Source organism: Crotalus tigris, unplaced genomic scaffold (genome assembly GCF_016545835.1).
Source record: "Crotalus tigris isolate CLP2741 ecotype Arizona unplaced genomic scaffold, ASM1654583v1 scf7180000024309.744930, whole genome shotgun sequence".
In the NCBI taxonomy this organism is placed as follows: Eukaryota; Metazoa; Chordata; class Lepidosauria; order Squamata; family Viperidae; genus Crotalus; species Crotalus tigris.
In genome coordinates, this window is record NW_024100481.1 from 131,809 (window position 1) to 156,333 (window position 24,525).

The 24,525-nt window shown below is 56.6% G+C and overlaps 1 protein-coding gene across 6 annotated transcripts; it reads right to left on the reverse strand.

Moving 5' to 3' along the window:
- Positions 1-1,791: 1,791 nt before the first annotated feature.
- GIGYF1 (GRB10 interacting GYF protein 1) lies at positions 1,792-23,013 on the reverse strand. 6 transcript variants are annotated; one of them, XM_039324825.1, is made up of 28 exons: positions 22,992-23,013; positions 19,962-20,211; positions 18,875-18,924; positions 18,571-18,720; positions 17,632-17,761; positions 17,198-17,293; positions 16,992-17,103; positions 16,750-16,867; positions 16,626-16,666; positions 16,257-16,475; positions 15,595-15,833; positions 13,309-13,495; positions 13,013-13,216; positions 12,689-12,825; positions 12,267-12,426; positions 11,988-12,154; positions 10,604-10,704; positions 10,333-10,440; positions 10,081-10,181; positions 8,987-9,069; positions 8,801-8,899; positions 7,710-7,832; positions 7,142-7,327; positions 6,520-6,695; positions 4,593-4,819; positions 4,315-4,478; positions 3,921-4,062; positions 1,792-3,586 (listed from the first exon to the last, which is right to left on the reverse strand). In XM_039324825.1, exons 4-28 carry the CDS (start codon positions 18,603-18,605, stop codon positions 3,534-3,536), a joined length of 3,408 nt encoding a protein of 1,135 aa, XP_039180759.1. In that variant the 5' UTR covers positions 18,606-18,720; positions 18,875-18,924; positions 19,962-20,211; positions 22,992-23,013; the 3' UTR covers positions 1,792-3,533. The 6 variants fall into 6 exon arrangements, with proteins under 6 accessions (XP_039180759.1, XP_039180760.1, XP_039180761.1 ...); XM_039324826.1 differs by lacking the exon at positions 22,992-23,013 and having other exon boundaries at positions 16,750-16,864; positions 19,962-20,890; XM_039324827.1 differs by lacking the exon at positions 22,992-23,013 and having other exon boundaries at positions 8,807-8,899; positions 19,962-20,890.
- Between the last annotated feature and the right edge of the window lie 1,512 nt (positions 23,014-24,525).

The following is a 24,525-nucleotide window of genomic DNA, read 5'->3' on the forward strand; positions in this document are numbered from 1 at the left end:
TCTGAGGAACTCCCAGGAAGAGCCCCCCCCCTTGAGAGGGATGAGCCGGAGAGCGCACGGACGGCTGCATAGCATTTGAATTTGCCTTCTTCACTTGCTGTAGCTGTTTCCAACTGGACATGCACAGGAGCTATTATTTGTTCTGGCGTACACCAAGCTCAAAATTAAAACACTCCTCCCACCCACCCCCACCCCCCCTGAAGCCCCCCCACAACCCTCCCAATGGTTGCGAAAAGGGACCGAGACAGACACATGTATACATTCATAGTCACATTCCAAAACTGGTTGCCCCCCCCCCCAAAAAAACGAATTTCAACAGAGGAAAAACAAAACATTGCTACAGGAAGGAAAAAAACTCTTACGCATTGTCTGAAAAAAAACTGGCAGCAGTAGTACTAATACTCAGACTGGCCCCGACTCGGACGCTGCTGGCTGTGGAGCATGGGATCCAAAAGTCAAGGGGTGTGTGTGTGTGTGTGTGAAAGCGGGGCCCCCTGTTCCAGCAGCCAGATAAGCTCCCCCTCCCCTTCCCACTGGACGGGGGCAGGAGCCCCCCCCCTTTTCCTCTCTTCTCCCCATCCTTGCAACTCCATCGCCAGCTTTTGCATGTGCTACAACAATTCTCGTTGAAACATTCCCTCCTTATTGCTAGATTTTTTTTTATATTAAAAAAAGCTATATAATACTGAAAACAAACTTCACGCTCGTCCCCCCCCTCCCCTATTATTTTTCCTTGAAAACTAGTAAGGCAGAATTGCACACACAAGTTTCCCATTTTTTGTTCGGTTCTCGCGGGAGAAAAATCCCGACGCGATTCATAAGAGGCTGAAAAAGAGAAGGACACACGAGAGGTTTCTATGACAAAAGGGGAAGGGACCCTCCCTCCCTCAAAACAACCATCTTCCAGAGCTGAAGAGGGGTACCCCCTTCCCAGGATAGGGACACACACACACACACACACACACACCCCACGAAAAACAATCAGCCTGTTTTGTAAACTTTTCCCGTACCTTGATTAACACAAACAAAAAAACAAAAGGTCTTAGGATTATTTCAATTCACATCCCTCCCCAATGTTTGGTGCAAAGAAAATAAACCGGGGGGGGGGGGAAGAAGGGGAAGACCCTCCCCAACCAATTTGCAAGCAAAGCCGGAGATAGAGAGGGGGGGCTCCAAGTCAGAGGCAGCTCCCAGCCCAAAGGCAGGCGGCGAAGCGATTTTGCGCATACATTCTGGCGTAGGTGCATCCCACAGATGCCCATGGCAAGCGGGCACCACGCTGGGCCCCCAGCGAGTGGCGGCAGGAAGGTGCCAAGCCCCAGCTCACCCCCCCCCGGTCGGAGGGGCAGACTGAGGACAGTGACCCCAAGGGTCTCAATACTGCAAAGGCCCCGGGTGGCCAGGGGCCAGCACTCCCCAGCAAGGCCGGCCTGCCCACTCCCGCAGAGACTCCACCGGCCAACGAGGAACCCTCCAAGCATCACAGTATTAGTTACAAAAATCACTGAATTCTCTTGCAGATGTGCATGCGCGCGCGCACACACAGACGCACACACGATCCATCAGTCCCGGTTTGGAGTCTTACCTGGCTTGGCATTAAGGCGGAAAACCCCAAACAGTCTTTCGGCATTTGGTCACAACCAGGCGGGGTTTCCCTCCTGCTGCAGTCAAAAGTGGGTTGATTCGGATGCCCCCCCTCTTCTCCCCTCGCCCCCCCTACTCAAAACGCACCGTGGGAAAGCGAGCGGCACCTGGCGCTCCAGAGTCCTCCGTGCTGCTGTGAGTTTGAGAGACGCGTTTCCGGGGGAGCAGATCCTGCCCCCCCACCCCTCTCTCACAAGATGCCACGGGTCACTTCCAGAAGCCTCTCCGTGTCCTCTCGCCTTTGCAAGGGGAAAAATCTTGGCAGGTAAGTGGGGGGGGGGTGGGACCGGAGGGGTGTCAACAAAAAAGGAGACCACGTGGCTGCAGGGCACAATCTGGTCCATCGTCAAGCCCTCGTAAGGCGCCGGGGTCGCCAGGCGGCGTACGCAACCCTCCATGTACTCCAAGTACCCTGTGTCCAGGCAGTTCCCCCCCCCCAGGAGTCAGGATGGATTGTAGGCGAAAAAAGGTCCTTGCAAGCAAACCAAAAATCAAGCAGGTGCTTGTGCGTGCGCGCACAAAAAAGTACATCGGGATGCAGCCCCCGGGTAACGGAGAATGTGCTATGAACGTCACATCTCTGGCCAGCTTGTTTCAAAAAACAGTCCCACACTCACACGTTAAGAGTTGTGTCCAGCACCACCACTGACAACTGGGGGGGGGAGGGAGGGAAGAAGGGAGGCCTGGAGCCAAAAGCGTCACCCAAGTAGGATACATTCAAATTTGGCTTTGGGTGCACCGATTCGCTCCGGTTGTCGATGCTACGGGCAGGGCACCCGCGGGACACCTTCGCAGGTCACACGATTCATGATTCTCATCCGTGCACGGAACGGGAAGGGGGCTGGAGAAACGTGGAGACTCACAACATTGGGTTTCTGCTTTCCTTTGCTAGAAAAAGTGCATCCACACATCGGCCGCTGGAGGAAAACTGCCCGCTGACCAGTGCAGGCAGGCAGGAGGCCGTGAGCATCTCCGTGGAAGGACAGACGGATGAGGAACTGACCACTGGGGGGAGGGAGGGAGGGGGCTCTGCGACGGGTCATCAGCTTGGAGAAGAAAGCAGTTTCTGGAGGAGCAACCTTCTTCAACAGTAGTGTATATTCCTCTTTTTGCAGTCTTTTTTTTTCTTTTTCTGTTTTTTTTTTTTTAAATCAAACACAATACAAAATTGTAATGTCCAGGGTGGGGTGGAGAAAAAGGAAATGAGGAGGGAGGCATTTTTTGTGCAATTTTCTTAAAAAAAAAAAAAATATTCAACAAAACCCCAAAAAACTTCTTATAAAATGGCCTCTTCGTAAGAGAAAAAATATACTGTGCGGATCAAGAGTCTGAAGAGTATTTACATCTGTTATCTATGCAAACAGTTTTAAAAAAAAAAAATCCTTTTTTCTAAGTGCATTTCTTCAAGTTTTTTTTTCTTTTATAAATCTTTTTATATCAAGCTTCTGTGAAATTACTGTTCACATTTTTTAAAACATATCCCCACGTGAAAAATAAGTGATTTTTTTAAAGATAAACTTTTTTGTAGTTTTTAAGCTTTTTTTAAAAAATAATATTTCACAATTTCAAAAAAAAAATTTTTTTTCCTTTTTTTTTCTCAATTTGTAACAAGTCACTGTAAAAAAACAACAAAAACAAAAGTTCCGATAAAGTGCATGGCAGAAAAAGGGGGTGTTGTTTAAGGTGCTTTTTTAAGGAATGAAGTGCGCAAACAGCCTTCCGGTCTGGCCTGACCCAGCTGATTGATGGTCCTCGCGCTCCCTCGCTGGGGGCCCATGTGGCCCCGGGGGCCCCCCAGCAGTGCACACTCAGCCGGAACTGAAATGGGTGAGATCAAGGCAGCAGCGGCAGGGAGGACAGGGGTCCCACGGCTGGAGGGAGGGAGGGGCTCAATAGTCCTCCACGGTTTCCAGCTCGCTGGAGGCGCCATGAAGAGCGTAGCCTGCAAGGAAGGAAGGGAAGCGTCTGCCACAACTCGCCACGCGACGACGCCGTGCGACGGAGTCACACCAACGTCGAAGAAACGGTGGGAGTCATTGGAGGAAGGGGGCCAAAGCCGGGACAAAACGGACAGGCGAACGACACAAATTGAAATGATTTTTTAACTATTTTAAATAGTTAAACTGAATGGCTGAATTGTCCCGCGGCCAGGAAATGCCGGTCCCACAGTGCCAGGCTGCCACCCCCTCCTCCCAACCAAGCGCCCCCCCCCCCAAAGTCCCCGGAAGTAGCTGCCTTCCTCCCCTTCCCCTCCCCTCCCCTCCGGGCTGGCTCACCCAGGATGCTGGGGTCTGCATGCAGCATCACCGGGCGCCTCTTGATCTTCACGGCTTGGCTGTTCTCGAAGGATGGCGGTTTGGGGCTGTGGTTGGCCTGGAAGAGCGACTGCAGGCTGCTGGAGCTGAGCCACGAGGCCTCCTGCAACGGGGGGGTTAAGGGGGGGAGCTGCAGTGTGGCGGGGCCTGGTGTCCTCGGACCGGTTGGGCGCCGGCCTCAGGGCCGAGGGGAGGGAGGGGAAGGCCCACACCCGGAGACCGACCAGCCAAGGGGGCAGGGATGGTGCCCTGCAGCGTTCGCCCAGCCCCACTTACAGCCCAGGAAAGCAGAAACCGATGGCTGCCAACGATGAAGTGTGGCTGTGCCCCTCCCCCTCGGCCTCACGCCCCGTACCTGCTGCTGCTGCCGCTGCTGATTGGCTCTCTGCTTGGCACGGCGCTCTAGGAACTGCTTTGCAAACTCTTTGGCTTCCAGGGTGTCTCCCAGGTAGGAGCGGATGCAGTCATGGACGTCGTAGGGCGACTCCATCTCCTTCAGGAAAGCTCCCACCGTGGGCACTGGGGGGGGGAGACACCCGGGGCAGCCACTGTTTACAGCGGCCACCTTTCTCGGGGAGGCAGACCGGCCCTGCCCAGGGGACACCCCCCCTAGCCCTAACCCGGCTGACCTACCAGCCAGCAGACCCCCGCCCATCCGAAAGGGCGCTCTGCTTGAGAAGACCCCTCCCCCAGACGCACCATCCAGGCTGCTGGAGGCGTTGAGGGCGTGCAGCATCTGTTCGCACCACTGGGTGAAGCCGTCCTGCGGAGGCTTGTGGATGCCCTGCAGCAGCTTCAGCAGCTTCTCCTCCTCGTCCGTTTTCTTCCTGCTCTGCCGGCTGGAGACCGAATACGCGTCCCTGGGCCCACCAGAGAGAGGGAGAGAATGTGTGAGAGAGAGGGAGAGAGAGAATGTGTGTGAGATGAGAGTGTGTGAGTGAGAGTGTGTGAGAGAGAGTGAGAGTGAGAGAGAATGAGAGAGAGAGAATGTGTGTGAGATGAGACTGTGTGAGTGAGAGGGAGAGAATGTGTGTGAGATGACAGAGTGTGTGAGTGAGTGAGAGGGAGAGAATGTGAGTGAGAGTGTGTGAGAGTGAGAGAGAGAGTGAGAGAGAATGTGTGTGAGATGAGAGTGTGTGAGTGAGAGTGTGTGAGAGAGAGTGAGAGTGAGAGAGAATGAGAGAGAGAGAGAATGTGTGTGAGATGAGACTGTGTGAGTGAGAGGGAGAGAATGTGTGTGAGATGACAGAGTGTGTGAGTGAGTGAGAGGGAGAGAATGTGAGAGTGAGAGAGAGAGAGAGAATGTGTGTGAGATGAGAGTGAGAGAGAATGTGTGTGAGTGTGAGAGAGTGAGAGAGTGAGAGAGAATGTGTGTGAGATGAGAGTGTGTGAGTGAGAGGGAGAGAATGTGTGTGAGTGTGTGTGACAGAGTGTGAGAGAGAGAGAGTGAGAGAATGTGTGTGAGATGACAGAGTGTGTGAGTGAGTGAGAGGGAGAGAATGTGTGAGTGAGAGTGTGTGAGAGAGTGAGAGTGAGAGTGAGAGTGAGAGAGAGAGAATGTGTGAGATGAGAGTATGTGAGTGAGAGGGAGAGAATGTGTGTGAGAGTGTGAGAAAAAGTGAGAGTGAGAGAGAGAATGTGTGTGAGATGACAGAGTGTGTGAGTGAGTGAGAGGGAGAGAATGTGTGAGTGTGTGAGAGAGTGAGAGTGAGAGAGAGAGAATGTGTGTGAGATGAAAGAGTGTGTGACTGGATATAAAAAAACTGGATATAAAAAAATATTATATAGCCTTTTCATAATCTTCATTTTTATATATATATATATATATATATATATATATATATATATATATATGTTTTAATGTTATATTTTCTTTTTTTATAAATATAATTTTTAATTGTTTTTTAATTAAGCCTATATTCTGCCCTGGAAAGCTCTGGGGGGGGGGAAGGGGGGATGTTTGGGTGGGGGGTGGGGAAAGGGGGTTTTGTTATGTAATGTTTAGTTTTTTTTGTATATGTTGTTTTTTGTCTTTGTATGGTTTTGTTCTTTTTGTAAAACTTATAAAACTTTTTAATAAAAAAAAAGAAAAGAAAAGAAAGAGTGTGTGAGTGAGTGAGAGGGAGAGAATGTGTGAGAGTGTGTGAGAGAGAGTGAGAGAGAGGATGTGTGTGAGATGAGTGTGTGTGAGTGAGAGAGGGAGAGAATGTGAGTGTGTGTGACAGACAGTGTGAGAGAGGGAGAGAATGTGTGTGAGATGACAGTGAGTGAGAGAGAGAGGGAGAGAATGTGTGTGAGTGTGTGTGTGAGAGAGAGAGAGAGAGTGAGAGAGAATGTGTGTGAGATGAGAGTGTGTGAGTGAGAAGGACAGAATGTGTGTGAGTGAGAGTGTGTGTGTAGAGAGTGAGTGTATGTGTGAGAGAGTGTGAGAATGTGAGAGAGAATGAGAGGGGGGAAAGAGTGAGTGTGTGTGTGTGAAAAGAGGGGGAGAGGGGGAGACAGAGGGGGGCCAACTCAGCCCCTTGGGCATCCCCCTACCCCTTTCCCGAGGGCGACTCACCCTAGCGAGGGACTGCTCCGGCTGTTCCTCAGGCCCAGGTTGCGGGCCAGGGGGCCGGGGCCCTTCATGCTCTCCTCCCAGAGGCCGAGTGGGCCGGCCTTGTCATGGCTGCCCCACAGCGAGCCCACGTCCGAAGCCCACTGAGAGGGGAGGCTGCTCAGACCGTGTCCGCCATGCTAGCAAGCAGAGCCGGGGAGAAAAGAGAAACGGGTCACCCGGAGCTTCTGCGGAGCACCAGCCGCCGTCCCTCCCGGCCATTTTTGCGACGGGGGGGGGGGGGAGAAAACCGGAGACAAAAAAGCCGAGGGGAACCCCAGCACCCCTAAAGCAGGAAGCCCAGCGGTAAACCTTCTCCCCCCCTCAAGACCCCCAGGCAGTGCTCCCTGCGCCCCCCCCCCAGTGTCTGAAAGGGTTCCTTGTCTTAAAGCACGGCCCCCTCCCAACACACCTCCCCTTTGTGAAGGGCAGGGGCTGGAACGTGCCCTCTTGACCTGGGGAGGGGGCTGCAAGCAGGAGCGGGGGGGGGGGGAGGACGAGAGCAACCAGGAGACTTGGGGCTATCCCCCCTCCTCAAAAGCCGGTCTGCTTCTCCAGAGGGCGGAGGGCACCGGAGGACACTCACCGCTCGCTGCTGGGCCCGGGCGGGCTGGGCCGGCTTCTGCAGGTGCCTCTCGCTCTCCTGCTGCAACTCCAGCAGGGCCTTCAGGGAGGGGCTCTGCTTGGCCAGGCCCCCCCAGAGGGGCTGCGTGCTCTGCTGCTGCTGCTGCTGCTGTTGGAGGAGCTTCAGCAGCATCTCCTGGTGGCGGAACTGGGAAGGGGGGGAGGGAGGGAGGAGGAGAGACAGGGGCAGGGCGATTGGCAGTTAGAGTGGCGCAGCAGTTAGGGTGCAAGTACTGCAGGCCACTTTAGCTGACTGTGTTCAGCAGGTCAGCGGTTCAAATCTCACCGGCTCAAGGTGGACTCAGCCTTCCATCCTTCCGGGGTAGGTAAAATGAGGACCCAGATTGTTGGGGGCAATGTAAAATATATATACATTGCTTACTGGTGTACACCACTTAGAGAGGGCTTGCACTTAAAGCGGTATATAAGTCTCATAAATAAATAAATCTGGCACTCGCCCTGACCCGTGCCCGAGGCCCCTGGGGTGGGGTGGGGTGGGGTGGGGGGAGGGCAGAGGGGGCCGGGCTCACCTCCTCTCGCAGCTCCCGGCAGGTCCGAGCGTCTCCCAGCTTCTGCAGGTCGGCCAGGCTGAAGCTGCTCTGCCCGGAGGAAGCGTTGACAGACTGCTGGCCCCACGAGGAAGAGGAGGGCAGCTGGAGGAGGGAGGGAGGAAGCCCACACTGCTCATGGCCAGGCAGACCGTCTGTCCCGGGCCCCAAGGAAGCCGAGGCGGGCCTCTTCCCGAGGGCTCTGCGCTGGTCTCGTGAGCTGGGTGGTTCTCTTGCAGACGTTTCATGAGCCAGCTAGGGAACGTCATCCGTGCGAGGAAGGAGTGGGGCTTGCTCAGAGAGCAGCAAAGATTCCCCCCCCCCCAGTTCTTTTCTCCTCCTCCTCCTCCTCCTCCTCCTCCTTTCTAGCCCTGATGGTGTTCCCTAGCTAGGTCATGAAACGTCTGCAAGGAAACCACCCAGCCCAGAGACCACCAAGGACCCCACAATCCATCCTTCCTTCCTTCCTTCCTTCCTTCCTTCCTTCCTTCCTTCCTTCCTTCCTTCCTTCCTTCCTTCCTTTTTCTTTCTTTCTTTCTTTCTTTCTTTCTTTCTTTCTTTCTTTCTTTCTTTCTTTCTTTCTTTCTTTCTTGTCCTCCTCCTCCTCCTTTCTAGCCCTGATGGTGTTCCCTAGCTGGGTCATGAAACGTCTGCAAGAAACAAACCAGCCTAGAGACCACCAAGGACCCCACAATCCATCCATCCTTCCATCCATCCTTCCTTCCTTCCTTCCTTCCTTCCTTCCTTCCTTCCTTCCTTCCTTCCTTCCTTCCTTCCTTCCTTCCTTTCTTTCTTTTTCTTTCTTTTCCTCCTCCTCCTCCTCCTCCTTTCTAGCCCTGATGGTGTTCCCTAGCTGGGTCATGAAACGTCTGCAAGAAACAAACCAGCCTAGACACCACCAAGGACCCCTCATTTGAACCCTTGAGCTGGAAATATTCTCCTTTACAGGTATCTTCCTCCGTTCTTCACCCCATTCGCTCCCCCTGGGCCAGAGTGGGCTGAGCCCGGCTGCCACCCCACGCACCCTTCCCTCCTCCTCCCCCCCCCCAGCCATGGGGCCGCCCGGCACTTGCCCTTGCCTGCTTGCGCCGGTAGAGCTCTTCCTCCTCGCGCCGCTTCCGTTCGTCCTCGTCCCGCTTAGCCCTGAGTTCGGCTCCTCGGCGCTCTTGCAGCTGAGGGGGAGGGGGACAGAGCGGGTCACGGGGGGCCCTCCTGGCCGCCCCCTTCCTAGAGCCACTCTTGGGGGGGGGTCAACTCACTTTATGTTGTAGTTGAAGTTGTTCTAAGATCGGACCCTGAGTTGAAGAATTAATTGGAATATCCCACAAACTGGCTTCACCGCCTGGAAGAGAAAACGAGGTTAAGCAGGAAGGGACCCCAGACTGGAAGAGAGAGAGAGAGAGAGAGAAACAGAAACAGAAAGAGAGAAAGAGGTGGGGGAAAGAAAAAAGAGAGATAAAGAGAGGAGAGAGAGAAGTGAAAGAGACAGAAAGGAAAGCGAGAAAGATAGAAAAACAGAAAAAGAGATAGAAAAAGAAAAAGAAAAAAGACAAAGAGAAAGAGAAAGCAAGAGAGAGAAAGAGACAGAAAGAGAGAAAGAGAAAGCAAGAAAGAGAAAGAGAAAGAAAAAGAGACAGGGAAAGCGAGAAAGATAGAAAGACAGAAAAAGAAAGGAAGAGAAAGAAAAAGAAAAAAGACAAAGAGAAAGAAAAAGCAAGAGAGAGAGAGAGAAAGAAAGAGACAGAAAGAGAAAAAGAGAAAGCAAGAAAGAGAAAGAGAAAGAAAAAAGACAAAGAGAAAGAGAAAGCAAGAGAGAGAAAGAGAGAGAAAGAAAGAGACAGAAAGAGAAAAAGAGAAAGCAAGAAAGAGAAAGAGAAAGAGAAAGAAAAAGAAAAAGAAAAAGAAAAAAGACAAAGAGAAAGCAAGAGACAGAAAGAAAGAGAAAGCAAGAAAGAAAGAAAAAGAGACAGGGAAAGCGAGAAAGATAGAAAGACAGAAAAAGAAAGAGAACGAAAGAGAAAAAGAAAAAAGACAGAGAGAGAGAGAGAGAGAGAGAGCGCACTTTCCTCCTGACCCCCACTTCCCTCTGCCCCCCCCTCTGGAATGGCTGCCCTTCAGGGTCCCGGCCTCTGCCACCCGCGAGCAGACGAGGACCCTCTCCAGAGGACCACAAAGCCCAGCAGCCTTCCTTTCCTCCACCTCCCTCCGGGTTCTGGCCCTGCCGGGCCAAGCAAGGGATTTCCAGATGGGGACTTTGCTCCGATGGGCTTTGGATTCCAGCCCTGGCCGTCCAGGGCCTTGATCCCGGGACACACACCCCCCCTCCCGGAGGTGCCCCCCGCCCGTCAGCGACCTGCTTGCGGTGAGGCTGAGGTATGTGTGTCCCAGAGGGACCCAGTGTCTGGCACAGATATGGATCGGTTCATGGAGGGGATCAGGCCTTGCTCCCCAGCTCTGCAAGAGAAGCAAGAAAGGGGGTGGGGGGGGGAGCTAAAGCCGCCCTGGCTCCCCAAATGAAACACCACCACCACCGCCTGCCCCTCAATTGCCAGCCACCCCCCCGGGCCTCGGCCGCTGCCCTGGGGAGGGGGCGCAGGGGGCTCACCTGGGCTTGAGCGCCTGCAGCTGCTGCAGGAAGGTGGTCAGCTGCTGCTGCTGGGCCAGATCCCCCGACGACGCCTTCTGCTGGAGGGCACACTGGGCGTATTGCCGGCTGCAAGACCAAGGCGGAGTAGCCAGGCGGGGGGGAGGCGGAGCCCCCTGGAAAGGCCCCGCTTGCTGCAGACGCCTCTGCTGCCCCTGGCCCAGCTGGGGCAGCCCTAGAGGGGGACGCCCTTCCCGTGGGGCGGGGGGAGGGGGGAAGGGGCACGGCCTACCTGTTGACGAGCTGAAGCAGCTGCTGGTGCTGGAGCTGCTGGTAGATGGCGGCCGCGGCCAGTTCCTGCTGCTTCTTCAGGCGCTCCTGGTCCATGTTCCCCTGGGGAGGCGAGGGTAGGGGAGGTCACCCACCCCCTGCACCAGGACAGGACCCTCCCCGCCCAGGGGGCCCCTTCCCACGCAAGCCAAGGGAGAGGGTGAAAGGAAGGGCAGGGGTCTTTAACGCCCCCTCCTCGGAGTCTGAGCAGATGTGGTGGGGGGGGGGGGAAGGATTGCTCTTAACGAAGGGGGCGTCAAGACCCACCCCAGAAGGGCCCCGAATGGCTTAAATGAAGAGCCACACGCTGCATCCACCAGGGGTGTCTAACCTTGCAACTTTTAAGACTTGTGGACTTCAACTCCCAGAATCCCCCAGGCGGCTCTTTTTACACTTTGCTGAAGTCAAGATATATTACGTTTACCACATTCCCACCGTCTATTAAGAAAATTGCAACTATCGCAAAATGCAACAAATAGTCTAACCCAGTGGTTCTCAACCTTTTTAATGCCGCGACCCCCAACCGGTCGTAAGCCGAGGGCTACTCAACTGGTGCAGCACCGTTTGCAGAATGGGACTTTTGGCGGGCTCAGCAGGGCAGAGACAGCCTGGACAATTCCTATTGGCTTTGGAAAGCCAATAGAATGAGACTCTATTCAAGAGAGTCTATTCTATTGGCTTTCAAAAGCCAATAGAATAAAAGGGAGGAGCACAGCTAAGGAAAAGGGGGGGGAAATGGCGGACTGCGTTGTTTGGCGACCCGCGTGAAATGGTCCTTCGACCCCAAATGGGGTCCCGACCCACAGGTTGAGAACCACTGGTCTAGCCAGATTTGCTCTGGCCATTATCCACGCTGAATCCTAGTCAACGCCGGCTGGCTGGGGAATTCTGGGAGTTAAAGGGGCCAAATTTGGAGACCCCTAATAGTATCTAGCAGACCACCGGGAATTGACATCCCTTGGATGTCCTGGTGTTGTTTTTTTTTTAAGGAACTTTACAGCGGGGGTGTCCAACCTTGGCTACTTTAACAAAACTTGTGGACTTCAACTCCCAGAATCCCCTATCCAGCTTTTTTTCACGTTGCTGAAGTCAAGATAGATTAAATTTACCGCATTCCCATCATCTACTAAGAAACTTACCCTTATCAAAAAAAAAATTGCAATAGTCTGGCCACCCTTGTTGAATTCTGGCAAACCTTTGATGGCTGGGGGATTCTGGGAGTTGAAGTCCACACGTTGTAAAGCTGCCCGGGCCCTGACCTAACGCTGTCAAATGAAGGACCTGGGAAAGCAGGCCAGGTGCCCAGCTGCTCCCGCCCGGCCCTCCCTCCCCCAGCCCAGGCTCACCAGTAACGGTGGGGGGGATGGACCGGGCGCGAAAGGCACTCTTCCCCACATCTTGATCACTTCTCCGAGGGGCTGGAAGCCCTCGTCGCAGCCCCGCTTCACCAAGAGCGACATGGTGAAGTAGCCCGCTTGGAACCATTCGGCCATCTCTTGGGTGGTGAAGGGTCCTGGTTGGGGGGGGGGAGAGAGAGAGAGAGAGAGAAAGGGCCCGTGAGAGTTAAGTCCGACCGACACCCACCCTTTCCAGCCCCCTGGGCTCGGGGAGCATGTGGGGCGCACCTTGGATCTCCCCCTGGGGGTCCTTGTAGAACCACTTCATGGCTGCTTCGTGGGAGAGGGGCAAGGCGGCCGCCGTGTTGCGGTGGTCGGCGATGTCCTGGCCGAAGTGCTCCTCCTCCAGCGAGCTGTCCTGCAGGGAGGCCACCATCTTCTCCGCTTCCTGGAGGCAGAAGGGGACGAGGGGCAAGGATTAGGAGGGCTCCCCGAGGCGGGACAGAGCGAGGACGAGGCTTGGGGGGGCGGAAGGCCAGGTCCCCCTTGGCTGTGGATGGGAACAGAGACTTTGCCCCCCCCCCCGGCCACCCGAGGCGGACCCGCCAGGCAAAGGCCCCCCCTCCTGGCCCGGGAAAGCAGGGAGGGCGCCCTCTGCTGGCAAACCCCTCTGCAACACACAAACACAGAGGGCAGGAGAGCCTCCTTACCTGCTGCAGGTGCTTCATCCCGTCTTCGTCCTCGTTGTCGCCCACTGTGAACTCGGCGGCAGGAGCAGCAGACGGGGCCGCGGGGAGGGGAGGGAGGACGGCCGGGCCGGGCTGGGCAGGGCAGCCGAGAGGGTCCCCTGGGCAGGTGCAGAGTAAGAACAAGGCGGCATCAAAACCCAGGGCTCCCGCTGCCCCTTCCCTCACCCCCCCTGCCCCCGGGCTCCAGGGACCCTTGCCCAGCCTAACGCCAGCTCCTCCCTCCTGTGGGCAGGCGAGGGGGCGCCCGCTCAGCCCTGCCTCCCCGCCCTTGCCAAGGCCACCCACCGTCTCCTGCCTCCGCCTCGCAGTTGCCGGAGGGCAGCAGCGCCAGCTTCTCGGCTTTGGAAGAGTTGCCCGGTCCGAGGCTTTCACAGTCGCTGGCAGCGCTGGGGGTGGCCAGAGGGCCGAAGGGGGGGCTGGGCTGCCAGGGGGTGCCCGGGGGAGCAGGCAGCTTCTTCTCCTCTGGGCCTGGCCGGGGGTCCTTTTGATCTGGAGAGGGAGGGGGAAGGTCTCCGTTTCCAAAGCCCGGGTTGCCGTGCCTGCCCTCCCCCCCTAGCCCTGTCCGCATGCCCTGCCCTCACCTCTCTCTGCCACGGCGGTGGGGCTGACGGGCAGCTCTCTGCTGGCCCTGGGGTTCCCCTTCTGGGCCTCGGGCAGCTGCTCCTCCTGCCCCTCCTCCTCTTCCTCCTCCTCTTCCTCCTGCTGCTCCTCCGGCAGCGGCTGGAAGCTCAGCTCCTGGTCCTCCAAATGCAGCTCCTTGGGGCCCTTCTGCAGAGGGGCGGCAAGGGGAGCCTCGCATAAGACCTTGGCACAACGGACCCTCTGCCCTGCCCCACCCGTATCTCTAAGCTAGCCAGCCCTAAGCTGCGTTCACACAACAGGCCAAGGCACAAGGAGTCGAAGCTTGCCCCGTGTGCGTCCAGGAGGAGAAGCACACATGCCGCGGGAGAGTTCCTGCCCCCGGAGGCTAAAACAGTGGCAGGGCTTGGCTAGTCTACAGGAAAGAAGGGCTAGCGGTACTCCAGCATTTGCGGGGCTGCCCCAAAGAGGGGGGGGGTCAACTTATTCTGCAAAGCACCAGAAGGCAAGAAAGGGATGGAAACTCATCAAGGAGAGAAGCAACCTAGAACTAAGGAGAAACTTCCTGACAGGGAGGACAATTAACCCGTGGGACGGCTCGCCACCGGAAGTTGTGGGTGCTCCATCACTGGGGGCTTTTAAGGAGAGGCTGGGCAGCCCACCTGTCTGAAATGGGATCTAGGGCAGGGGTCTTCAAACTTGGCCCTTTGAGAACGTGTGGACTTCAACTCCCAGAATTCCTCACCTGGCCATGCCTGTTTTTCCTCCTACTGCCTAGAGCAGTGTTTCTCAACCTTGACCATTTTAAGGCATGTGGACTTCAACTCCCAGAATTCCACAGCCAGCGTTGCTGGCTGTGGAATTCTGGGCGTTGAAGTCCACATGCCTTAAAATGGTCAAGGTTGAGAAACACTGGCCTAGAGCGTAGAGATTGCAGAGGAAGGGATTACCGGTGCAAGAGAGTAAACAGGCTGCCCTCCTTGACAGATTTGCAGTCGCTTCGGTTGTAGACCTAGGAACTGATAGGCTTTCCAGAGCAGAAAGCTCTGCAGCCTAATTTACGCGTGGGGGATCCCTCACCGTGCTCTGAAATTCCTGCATTTCTAGAGGAGGACCTCCTAACCCAGGGGTCTTCAAACTTGGCCCTTGCGTGCCTGGCTGAGGAATTCTGGGAGTTGAAGTCCACCAGTCATCAAAGGGCCAAGTTTGAAGACCCCTAGTAAAAAAAAAAAAAAACCATGCATTTCTGGACATCCTAACACAGTGGTGGCGAACCTATGGCACGTGTGCCAGAGGCGGCACTTGGAGCCCTCTGTGGGCACGCGCGCCATCGCCCCAGCCCTGCCTCCCCCCACGGCCCCCTTCTCCCCAGCAGCCCCCCTGGAGGAGAACTGCCCCCGGGCGCGGCCTGCACGGAGCAGTGCAGAAAAGGACATAGCCGGCAAGCAGGGACAAGACTCCGCCCTCACCCCCCATAGCGTGCAGATGATGCTGCAGGGTGTGGGCAGAGGGCGTGACTACCACGGCGCTGCAGGGCTGCCTGGGTGATCTGCTACGGCCCTGTGGGTGGGTGGAGCAGGGGGCAGGCGGGGGTGGAACGGGACGGGGGCAGGTTTTGGGCACTCAGTCTCTAAAACAGTGGTTCTCTACCTGTGGGTTGGGACCCCATTTGGGGTCGAACGACCATTTCACGGGGGTCGCCAAACAACGCAGTCCGCCATTTTTTCCCCCCTTTTCCTTAGCTGTGCTACTCCCTTTTATTCTATTGGCTTTTGAAAGCCAATCGAATAGACTCTCTTGAATAGAGTCTAATTCTATTGGCTTTCCAAAGCCAATAGGAATTGTCCAGGCGGTCTCTGCCCTGCTGAGCCCGCCAAAAGTCCCATTCTGCAAACGGGGCTGCACCAGCTGAGTAGTCCTCGACTTACGACCGGTTGAGTAGTCCTCGACTTACGACCAGGTTGGGGGGTCGCGGCATTAAAAAGGTTGAGAACCACTGCTCTAAAAGGTTCACCATCCCTGTCCTAACAGGTCCAGTCAAGTCCTAAAAGGGCCAGGTTTGGAGAGCCCTGGTCTAGGGTCTCCTGCTTCAGCAGGGGGTTGGACTGGAGGACCTCCATGGTCCCTTCTAGCTCTCTTCTGATTGACTTGAGTTTTCCTCGGCACCGGCAAAGCTCTGGGTGCTGCCCAGTCAGCGCCTGCAAGCCAGGGGGAGGCGCGATGCAGAGGCCTCCCTTTTCAGGGGGGGCTGCAGAGACCGGGAGCGGGGATGGGGGGGGAGCGCCCACCTTGAGGGACATGAAGGCCCCCGAGGAGTCAAAGGTCCCCATCTCCTCCGTCTCGTCCTCCAGGCACCACTCGGGCAGGCCGTCCTTCTCCTCCTCAAAGCTCTCGCTGCTCTGCCGGTGGCGGCGCCCTCCGCCGCGCGCCGGCGCCTCCTCGTCCCGCTCCCGGAAGTCGAAATCAAACTTCCGCCGGCGCCCGTCCCCGCCGTGCTCCCGCCAGCCGGCCGAGCGGGGGCCCCCATCTGAGGGGAAGGCAATGAGAGGTCGAGGCTGCGGGCGGTCCTCGGCGTACGGCCACAATCCAGCCCGACGTTTCTCCTGCTAAGCGAGGCAGCCGTCTTGCCCCGTTTTGGGATGCTTCCCAACGAAGCGCTGCGGCCGTTTGGTTAGCAAGGTGGTTACCTGAATCGCAGCCCCCCCCCCAACTGACTCTGCTTGTCAGACGGTGACTCCCCCGGGACGCTGCGACCGTCATCAATATGAACCATCTGAATTTTGGCCGTGTGACCCCACGGGAAGTTGCAGAGTGAAAAACGGTCATAAATCACCGTTTCTGGTGCCGTTGTAAGTCCGAACGGCCGCTAAACGAACCGGACGGCCTGTATTTGCCAGAGGGTCCCCCTCCCCACACCCTCCCTCTAGAGCCAGGCCCTTGCGCAGCTCACCTGGGCTGGCCGACCGCCAGCGCTCGCTTTCTCGCCGGGACGCCCCGCTCTGCCGCCAGCTTCCTCCCGACCCGGCCCCCGCAGTGCCAGCGCCGCCGCTGCCACCAGCGCCCTCTTCCTCCTCCTCGTGCTCCTCGCGCAGCGTGCGCCAGTTGTCGCTATCCGAGCGGGCGAAGTCTTTGCGGGCAGAGGGAGCCGCCTCCTCAAACGGGGCCCGGGCTGGGAAACACAGCAGCCGTCACCCCACCCTTTGCAGGGACAGCTGCCCCCCACTCTGCCCCAGCGGGACCCCCTCTCTGCGGCCTGCTGGGAGGACGGGGGTGCCTACAAGCATTTGGGGAGGGGGGGTCCCCTCTGCCCCACACGTACCTCCTTCCCGCCGGATGGGCTTCTCGAAACGCCGATCCCCTCTGCAGGAAAAGGAGGGGGGTCAGGGTGGAGAACAGGCAGGCCGGCCCCACCAAGTCAGCTCCCCCTGCCCCCTGCTACGCACCGGTCATCCCAACTCTGGCTGCGGTGGATTTCGCGGAGGCCGCCCCGGCCAAAGGCACCGCCGTCCGTCTCCTCGATGCTTCTTTGGTAAAAGCCGCTCTCGCCTCGCCCGCGGCCTGCTTGTTTTGGGGAGGGGGTGGGACAGGAAAGACGTCACTGCAGCCGCCCGCTGCCCCTGGCGGAAAGAGAGCCGAGACCACAAGCCCTCGGGGTCTGCCGCCCCCTCCCCCAAAGTCTCCTTACCTCGGCTCCGCGTGCTGCCTCTCCCGCGGGAGACCCCTGCCGGGGCCACCCCGGCCCCCTTCCCCATCAGCCTCAGCACGGCCACGCTGTTCACCGACCTGGAGAAGTTCCTCTGGAGGAGCCCAAAGGGGAAAGGGGTGAGAGAGCGCGGGGCGAGGCCATTGCGTCCTCCCGGCCAGCTGGTCGGCTGACCCCAGACCCCTCACCTGTTCTTCTTCCGTTAAGGGCACCAGGGCCAGGGGCTGCAGGGGGTCCTCCTCCAGGATGGCCGAAAACTCCCTGTCTTGCATTTCGTCAGGGACCTGCCCAGGGGGGGGGGGGAGAAGAACAGTGACCCCTTGCGTGACCCAGAGCAGAGGTCTGCGAACTTGGCAACTTGACGACGGGTGGACTTCAACTCCCTGAGGGCTGGCTGAGGAATTCTGGGAGTTGAAGTCCACACCCGTCGTCAAGTTGCCAAGTTCGCAGACCCGACCCAGAGGACAGGAGCGCTGAGCAGCAGGTGCCTCTGGGCCCGCCCGGGGACAGTGTATGTGTGTGCTTGAGTGTGTTGTCGTCTCTCCGGCACCCAGGCTCCCCGAGGCCAGCCCAGCCCGGTCCCCGAGCCCCTCCGGCTGGCTGCCCAGGTGTCCCGGCTCACCTTATTGTCTTTGACGTAAAGTGCTAGCATCTCTTCCCGGCCATATCGGTACTCGGCTAGTTTATACTTTGGCATGGCGGGGGAGGAGGGCGGGGAAGCCACGCTCCCCCCACTGGAGAGTGCCCGAAGCCTGGGGGAGGAGAAGGCCGAGGTGAGGCCAGAGGAGACGAGGAGGAGGGGGAGGTGGCCCACCCTGGGGTCTGGCAGCCTGCCTGCTGGGGGAAACCTGGCACAGAGGGAGGTCAAGAAGGGTTAGGGGCAGGCTGGGGGATTAGGGGGGCAGGCAGCCAGAGAAGGGCTCCTTCTGGGACTTGGGGCTCCTGGCCAGGTAGCGGAGAGGAAAAGAGAGAGGGGGGGGCTGGATCCCTCTCCCCCTCCCCATCCCCAGACATCCTAAAACAGTGTTTCTCAACCTTGACAACTTGAAGAGGTATGGACTTCAAGTCCCAGAATTCTGGGAGTTGAAGTCCATACCTCTTCAAGTTGCCAAGGTTGAGAAACATCATCCTAAAATGAAGGAATCTACGTGCCCCAGGATCCTGTTGCGGGATCCACTCTGGACCGGAAGCTCTGTCTTCCAAGCTTTCGGACCCCTGCTGGCGCCCATCCTGGGGGACTTTTCCCCTAAGAGTCCGAAAGCTTGGAGGAATAAAACTTTGGCCCTGGGGACCGACTCCCACTGGATCAGTGTTCCTCAACCTTGACCATTTTAAGGCATGTGGACTTCAACTCCCAGAATTCCACAGCCAGCATTGCTGGCTGTGGAATTCTGGGAGTTGAAGTCCACATGCCTTAAAATGGTCAAGGTTGAGAAACACTGCACTGGATCCTGCACAGAGGAGACCGTTGGCACCGCCCAGAGAAGTCTTAAGTGGCCGTTCCAGGACGCCGGCCCCCTGCCCTCTTACTGCAGATCTGGCCCTTCCCTGCCCCACTCACCATTCCGGCCCGAAGGTCAGCATCTCGGCGGCCATCCTCCCGTTCTGGGGCTGCTCTCCGGCCGTCTGCAACCGCCTCCGCTCTCTTCCTCAACGCCCTGGGAGACCCCCAAGCGCCGAAGGTGGCCCGAGGAACGGCGCAGCTCTTCAACTGGAAGGCAGAGGCGGCTACTGCTGTGCCCCGTTTCTCCAGGGACCCCAGAGGGAAAGGGGGGGCAGCCCGGGTGGGAGGGGACGATGGCACAGAGCCCACGGGTCAGTTCGTGTCAATGCCGCTCTCGGGGAGGGGTGTCCTCCTAATGTACCTTAAACACCGGCTGTCAATCTCTCCCTCTGGCTGGAAAGCCCCAAGGACCTGCAAAAGAGGAAAGGGCACCAACGGGTAATGCCTTCAGGTTGATGCCAACCTGGAGCTGCCAGATAGGGGGGCTGGGTGACTGGGGGGGGGGGGCTGAGCAAAACAAGGTTTGCCTGCTGCCCCTCCTTGCCCCAGCCCCAGCCTGCAGGTGCCCTCTGGGGCCAATAGGAGAGGCAGGCGCCCGTCAGCCGCCCGCAGGTTCATCTTTTTTTCAGGCAAGGGATAGGCGGTATAGGCAACGGCCCCGAGGCCAGGGTGGCACCGGGAGTATCACCAGAGCCACACCTTGCTGATAACTCTTTTACGATCCTTTTTTATTTCCAGGGCTATTTTTAACCAAACGTGTAACTTATCTCAAGGAAAAAAAAAAGCAAGGTAAAAGGTAACTGGGGTTCATCGTAGGGGCGGGGAGGGCCGCCTTACAGCCTGGCTTCAGGGCCGGCCTCCACCCTCCACGGCTTCTCGGTGTGGGTGGTCCTCAAGTTATAGCAGTCCATTTAGTGTCCATTTAGTGACCGTTCGAAGTCCCAGGGGACTGGAACAAATGACCTGGGACCCCGTTTTTCACACTTAGCAACCGCCGCAACAGCCCCAGGGCCACCTGATCAAAATTAAGACGCTTGGCAATGGACTCGTATTTACGACGGTCTCGGCGTCCGAGGGGAGGGTCACGCGGTCCCCTTTGGCGGCCTTCCGGCAATCAAAGTCGACGGGGGAAGCTGGTTTCAGTTAACAACCGTGTGACTGACTTATCAACTGCGGTGAGCCACTTAACAACAGTGGCAAGGTCGTAAAATGGGGCAAAATTTATTGAACGACCGCTTCACTTAACAAGAAGACGTTTTGGGCTCAACTGAGGTCCGCCTGTCTTTCAATGCCCCAAACTAGCTTCCTGGGGTCTTTCGGATCGCTGGGTGGCCCCCCCTGCAGGTCAGGTGGAGGGGGAAGGACCAAACCCCAGGAGAGAAGCCGCTTCTGGGTGGAAATGACCGCTGCCATCTCAGGCCCGCCCTGACCCAGAGCTGGCCACTCACCTGACGGATCCCGTGCGCCGGTGCTGCCCCTTGGCAGGACGAGGGCAAGCTGGCAGGAGGAGCAAATGGGGAAGGGAGGGAGGGAGGGAGGAAGGGAGGGAAGGAGGGAGGGTCAGCCTCCTCCTCCCTGAGCAGGCACAATCCCACCGATGCGGCTTCCGGAGCCTGGGGTAGCCGGAGGAGAAAGTGGTTTGGCTTGGGGCCCCCCAAGGATGAAGCCCAGTGGCTCCACTCCCGTCCGAGGAACACTCTGGAAAAGAGGAGAGGGCCGAGTTAAAATGGCCGGCGGACTCCGTCCTGCAGGACCTCAGCGGGGGGAGCCCCCGGGGTGGCCGGCGAGAGTGGAAGGAGACCCCCACTGCCCCGTCTCTCCAGAAAGTGGCCGAAGGAGGACCCGGTTAGCACACGAGACGGTAAATGGCCGCTACCCCGGAATATGACATTCCACATCTCTCTGGCGCCAGCTTTTCCATCCAAGAGAGGCAGGCTGGTCCAGGGGTTAAGGCCCCAGCTAGAAAGCGGGAGGCGGCGAGTTCGAGTTCCGCCTTGGGCACAAAAGGAAGGCGGGAGCAAGGCCACCACTTGCAAAACCTTGAGCCACAGGTGCACCTGGAGAACAGAAGCCTCCCGACAGCGGGAACAACTAGTCAGCGGAAGGACTTGCCCCATCGCTAGGGAGATTTGTAAGAAGAGACTGGACCGCCGTTTGTCTGAAACGTTACAGAGTTCGCTGCCTGAGCAGGGGGTTGGACTAGAAGACCTCCGAGGTCCCTTCCGACTCTGTTATTCGGAGCCGTGGCGGTGCAGGGGTCAGAAGGCGGCGTTGCAGGCTGACTCTGCTCACTGCCGGCAGTTCGATCCGGGCTGGGCTCAAGGATCGACGCCGCGGCCTGCCGTCCTTCCGAGGTCGGTAAATGGAGGACCCAGAGTGTGGGGGGGGGGGCAAATAATGCCGACTCTGTCAGCGGCTGAGAGAGAGCTGTGATGCAGCATCTGTCTATGGCAGTGATGGCGAATCTTTTAGAGACCGAGTGCCCCCAAACCGCCCCGCCCCACTTGACCCCTCTCCACCCCTGCTCCGTCCCACCCGCCCTCAGAGCCACCCACCGCCTCCACGGCCCATCGCAGATCACCCCGGCAGCCCAGAAGCGCCATGGCAGCCACGCCCTCCACCCGCACACTGCAGCATCAACTGCGCGCGATGGGGCGCAAGGGTGGAGACCCCGCTGCCCGGCTGCCATGTCTTGCCCGTGCTTCTTCGTGCGGGCCATGCTCAGGGGCAACTCTCCTCTGGGGGGGGGCTGCTGGTGAGGAGGGGGCCATGGGGGGAGGCGGGGCTGGGGCGACAGCATGCATGCCCACAAAGGCACGCATGCCCACAACATTTTTTTTTTTTTTGCACACGGCGGCGGAGGCCTAAAGTGAAAAGGTTTTATAAAACCCAACTGAAGGCCTAGGACTGGGACGACGATGTGCATGCCCACAAAGAGAGCTCTGAGTGCCGTCTCTGGCACTCGTGCCATAGGTTCGCCACCACTGTTCTGTTCACTGGGATGATGTGCCGGGAGCCCCAGAGAAATTTTAAATCTCACAAAAGAGCACCTCAGCCAGCTCCTCATAGCCAAAAGGGGAACCGGTCACCAGGCAGGGCAACAGGACTTTAGAGGCCTGGAGGGCTTGCCACGAAGGTCAGTCCTGCCCCCTCATTTCAAAAGCAAGAAGTTGGGCAACTTCCTTTGCAGGCTTCCGAGTTTCCTCCTGGAGCTCATAAGAACCAGGAGCCGGAGGTCCCAACTGCCACCATCTTCTCCTCCCAACCCACAGCGGTAACTTCCCGCCTGCTCTAACCATTCTGCGTCCGCTGCCAGAGAAGCCTCGGCTCCTCTAGGACTTGGAAAAGCAGGAAGAACGTCCTGTTGCCCAGCAGGCCAACTGCAGCGGTTCTGGTGGCTACAAAGATCTGGACTCCTGGACAAGGGGAGCGTCCCAGAACACTGGCAGAACGGCCAAGATAACGAGGGAAGCCTTCAGCAAAAGAGGCTTGTTCAGTGGTGGTGAACCTACGGCACGGGTGCCAGAGGCGGCACTCAGAGCCCTCTCTGTGGGCATGCGCGTCGTCACCCCAGTCCTAGGCCTTCAGCTGGGTTTTATAAAACCTTTTCGCTTTAGGCCTCCGCCGCCATGTGCAAAAAAAAAAAAAAAGTTCAATCAATCAGTCAATTTCAACTTCTCGCGGGGAAAAAAAAGTTCTTGCAAAGTTGGAATTGATTGAAGTTTTTAGTCCCACCCAGTCTGCCATTACCACTGCAGCCACGCCCACCCAATGGGCCACACCCACCCAATGGGCCACACCCATCCGGCACCCAACGATGCATAAGTGGGTTTTGGGTTGCAGTTTGGACACTCGGTCTCTACAAGGTTCTCCATCACTGGGCTAGTTGTTGTTAGTTGCGAAGTCGACCCAAGGACAACGTTCCTCCAGGCCTTCCTGTCCTCTACCATCTTCTGGAGCCCCTTGAAGCTCACACCTCCTGCTTCAGGGACTCCCTCCAGCCACCTCCTTCTCCGTCATCCCCTTCTTCTCTTGCCCTCCATCTTTCCCAGCATCAGGCTCTTCTCCAGGGAGTCCTTCCTTCTCATTAGGTGGCCAAAGAGGCTAGCGCCATACTTTATTCTGAGTGAAGATACTCTAGAACAGAAGTCCCCAGCCCCTGGTCTGTGGATCTGCACCGGTCCGTAGCATGCCAGCAACTGATCCGCGCAAACAAGCAAAGGCCCCATCCATGGGATGTAGGCAGCACACGAAACCACGCACCCTCCGGTCTGCAGAAAAATCTCTCTCCATGAAACCCATCCCTGGTGCTCAAAAGGTTGGGGATCTCTACTCCAGAACAGTATTATTACTCAACCACGGCAGTTTTAAGACTTGGGGACTTTGATTCCCAGAATTCCCCCAGCCAGCTTGTTAAGGAGTATCTTCCGTTTTCTACCACCCTGAATGCAGCTGTGGTGATCTAGCCCCTATTTTACCATTTTATGGAGAAGTCTATCCGGAGACAATCTGTCAAAGCCTTTGCTGAGGTCCAGGACGTTCCTCCAATCTACTAAACGAGTAATTCACTTTTTTTTTTCAAAGGTTCAGCTCAGGGGTCTTCAAACTTGGCCCTTTGATGACTTGTGGACTTCAACTCCCAGAATTCCTCAGCCAGGCACACGTGCCTGGCTGAGGAATTCTGGGAGTTGAAGTCCACAAGTCATCAAAGGGCCAAGTTTGAAGACCCCTGGTTTAGCTAGTAAAAAAAAAAAAGCATGCATTTCTGGAGTAGGACATCCTAACAGGTCCAGTCTGTGCAGTCTGTCCGACCTTGGCAACTTTTAAAACTTGTGGACTTCAACTCCCAGAATTCCGGGAGCTGAAGTCTCCATGTCTGAAAGCTGCCAACGTTGAGAAACGCTGCTTTAGAAAGGACCCATCTGACTGGCAGCTGTGGGTTAAAAACAACTTCAGATGGGCCCGTCAGAAAGTCACACGTGGTTTTGTTGGGAAGCGATAAGCCAGGAAATTCTCTTTATCGGATCAGTAAACTCGCAATATAAGCAGGCAGGAAGCTGTTTGCTTTTTTTTTTTTTTAATCAGAAGTTAAGGTATTGGGTGGCCTAACAATACAAGAGAAAGCCAAACAAGTTTAGATTATTCTGGGATTAATCAGAAGCTATAGCTGTGGGTTGCAATTTTGAAATGGGGGTCTTCAAACTTGGCCCTTTGATGACCTGTGGACTTCAACTCCCAGAATTCCTCAGCCAGGCACCCACGCCTTGGGAGTTGAAGACCACAAGTCATAAAAGGACCAAGTTCTGGTGCTTGTCACATCTACAAAATGTGGGGATGTGGGGATAATTCATACAGAGCAAATGTTAACCCCCAAGGCTGGAACGCAAATTAGTGTCTACACAGCAGAGCTTGTAAGTTGTTGGGGGGGGGGGAAGCGCAGCCCGTGAAATACACTTTGACTTACAAAGAGTGCTTGAAGGAACATGGTGTGTCTAGCCTAAAGCAGTGAAGGCTGAGTGGAGACGTGACATATCCGAGGGACTGTCCCAGAGAAGCAGGTCTCCCAGTTAGGTCCTTCTGCATGGCTGGCTGGGGAATTCTGGGAGTTGAAGTCCACAAGCCTTAAAGTGGCTAAGGTTGGACAACCCCTGCTCTAGGACACAAACTGGACCTGTTAGGACAGGGGTCTTCAAACCTGGCCCTTTGATGACTTGTGGACTTCAACTCCCAGAATTCCCCAGCAGAAGAGCCTCACTGGGAGATTTGTACTTTCAGACTTGCAATAGTCTGCATATAACTTTTCCACAAAGTAGAATTAGCTGATCTGGTCGTACTTCCTGTCTGGACTACCTGGGAAGGCTGACGCTCTCTACCCCAGGGGTCTTCCAACTTGGCCCTTTGATGACTTGTGGACTTCAGCTCCCAGAATTCCTCAGCCAGGCACACGTGCCTGGCTGAGGAATTCTGGGAGTTGAAGTCCATAAGTCATCAAAGGGCCAAGTTTGAAGACCC

Coding starts and splice junctions, on each gene's coding strand:
- GIGYF1 (XM_039324825.1), bottom strand. CDS start 18,605: ATGGCCGCCGAGATGCTGACCTTCGGGCCGGAATG. Junction 17,294..17,631: donor TTTACGTCAAAGACAATAAG/GTGAGCCGGGAC, acceptor CCCCCTGGGCAG/GTCCCTGACGAAATGCAAGA. Junction 16,476..16,625: donor GCCCATCCGGCGGGAAGGAG/GTACGTGTGGGG, acceptor TGTGTTTCCCAG/CCCGGGCCCCGTTTGAGGAG.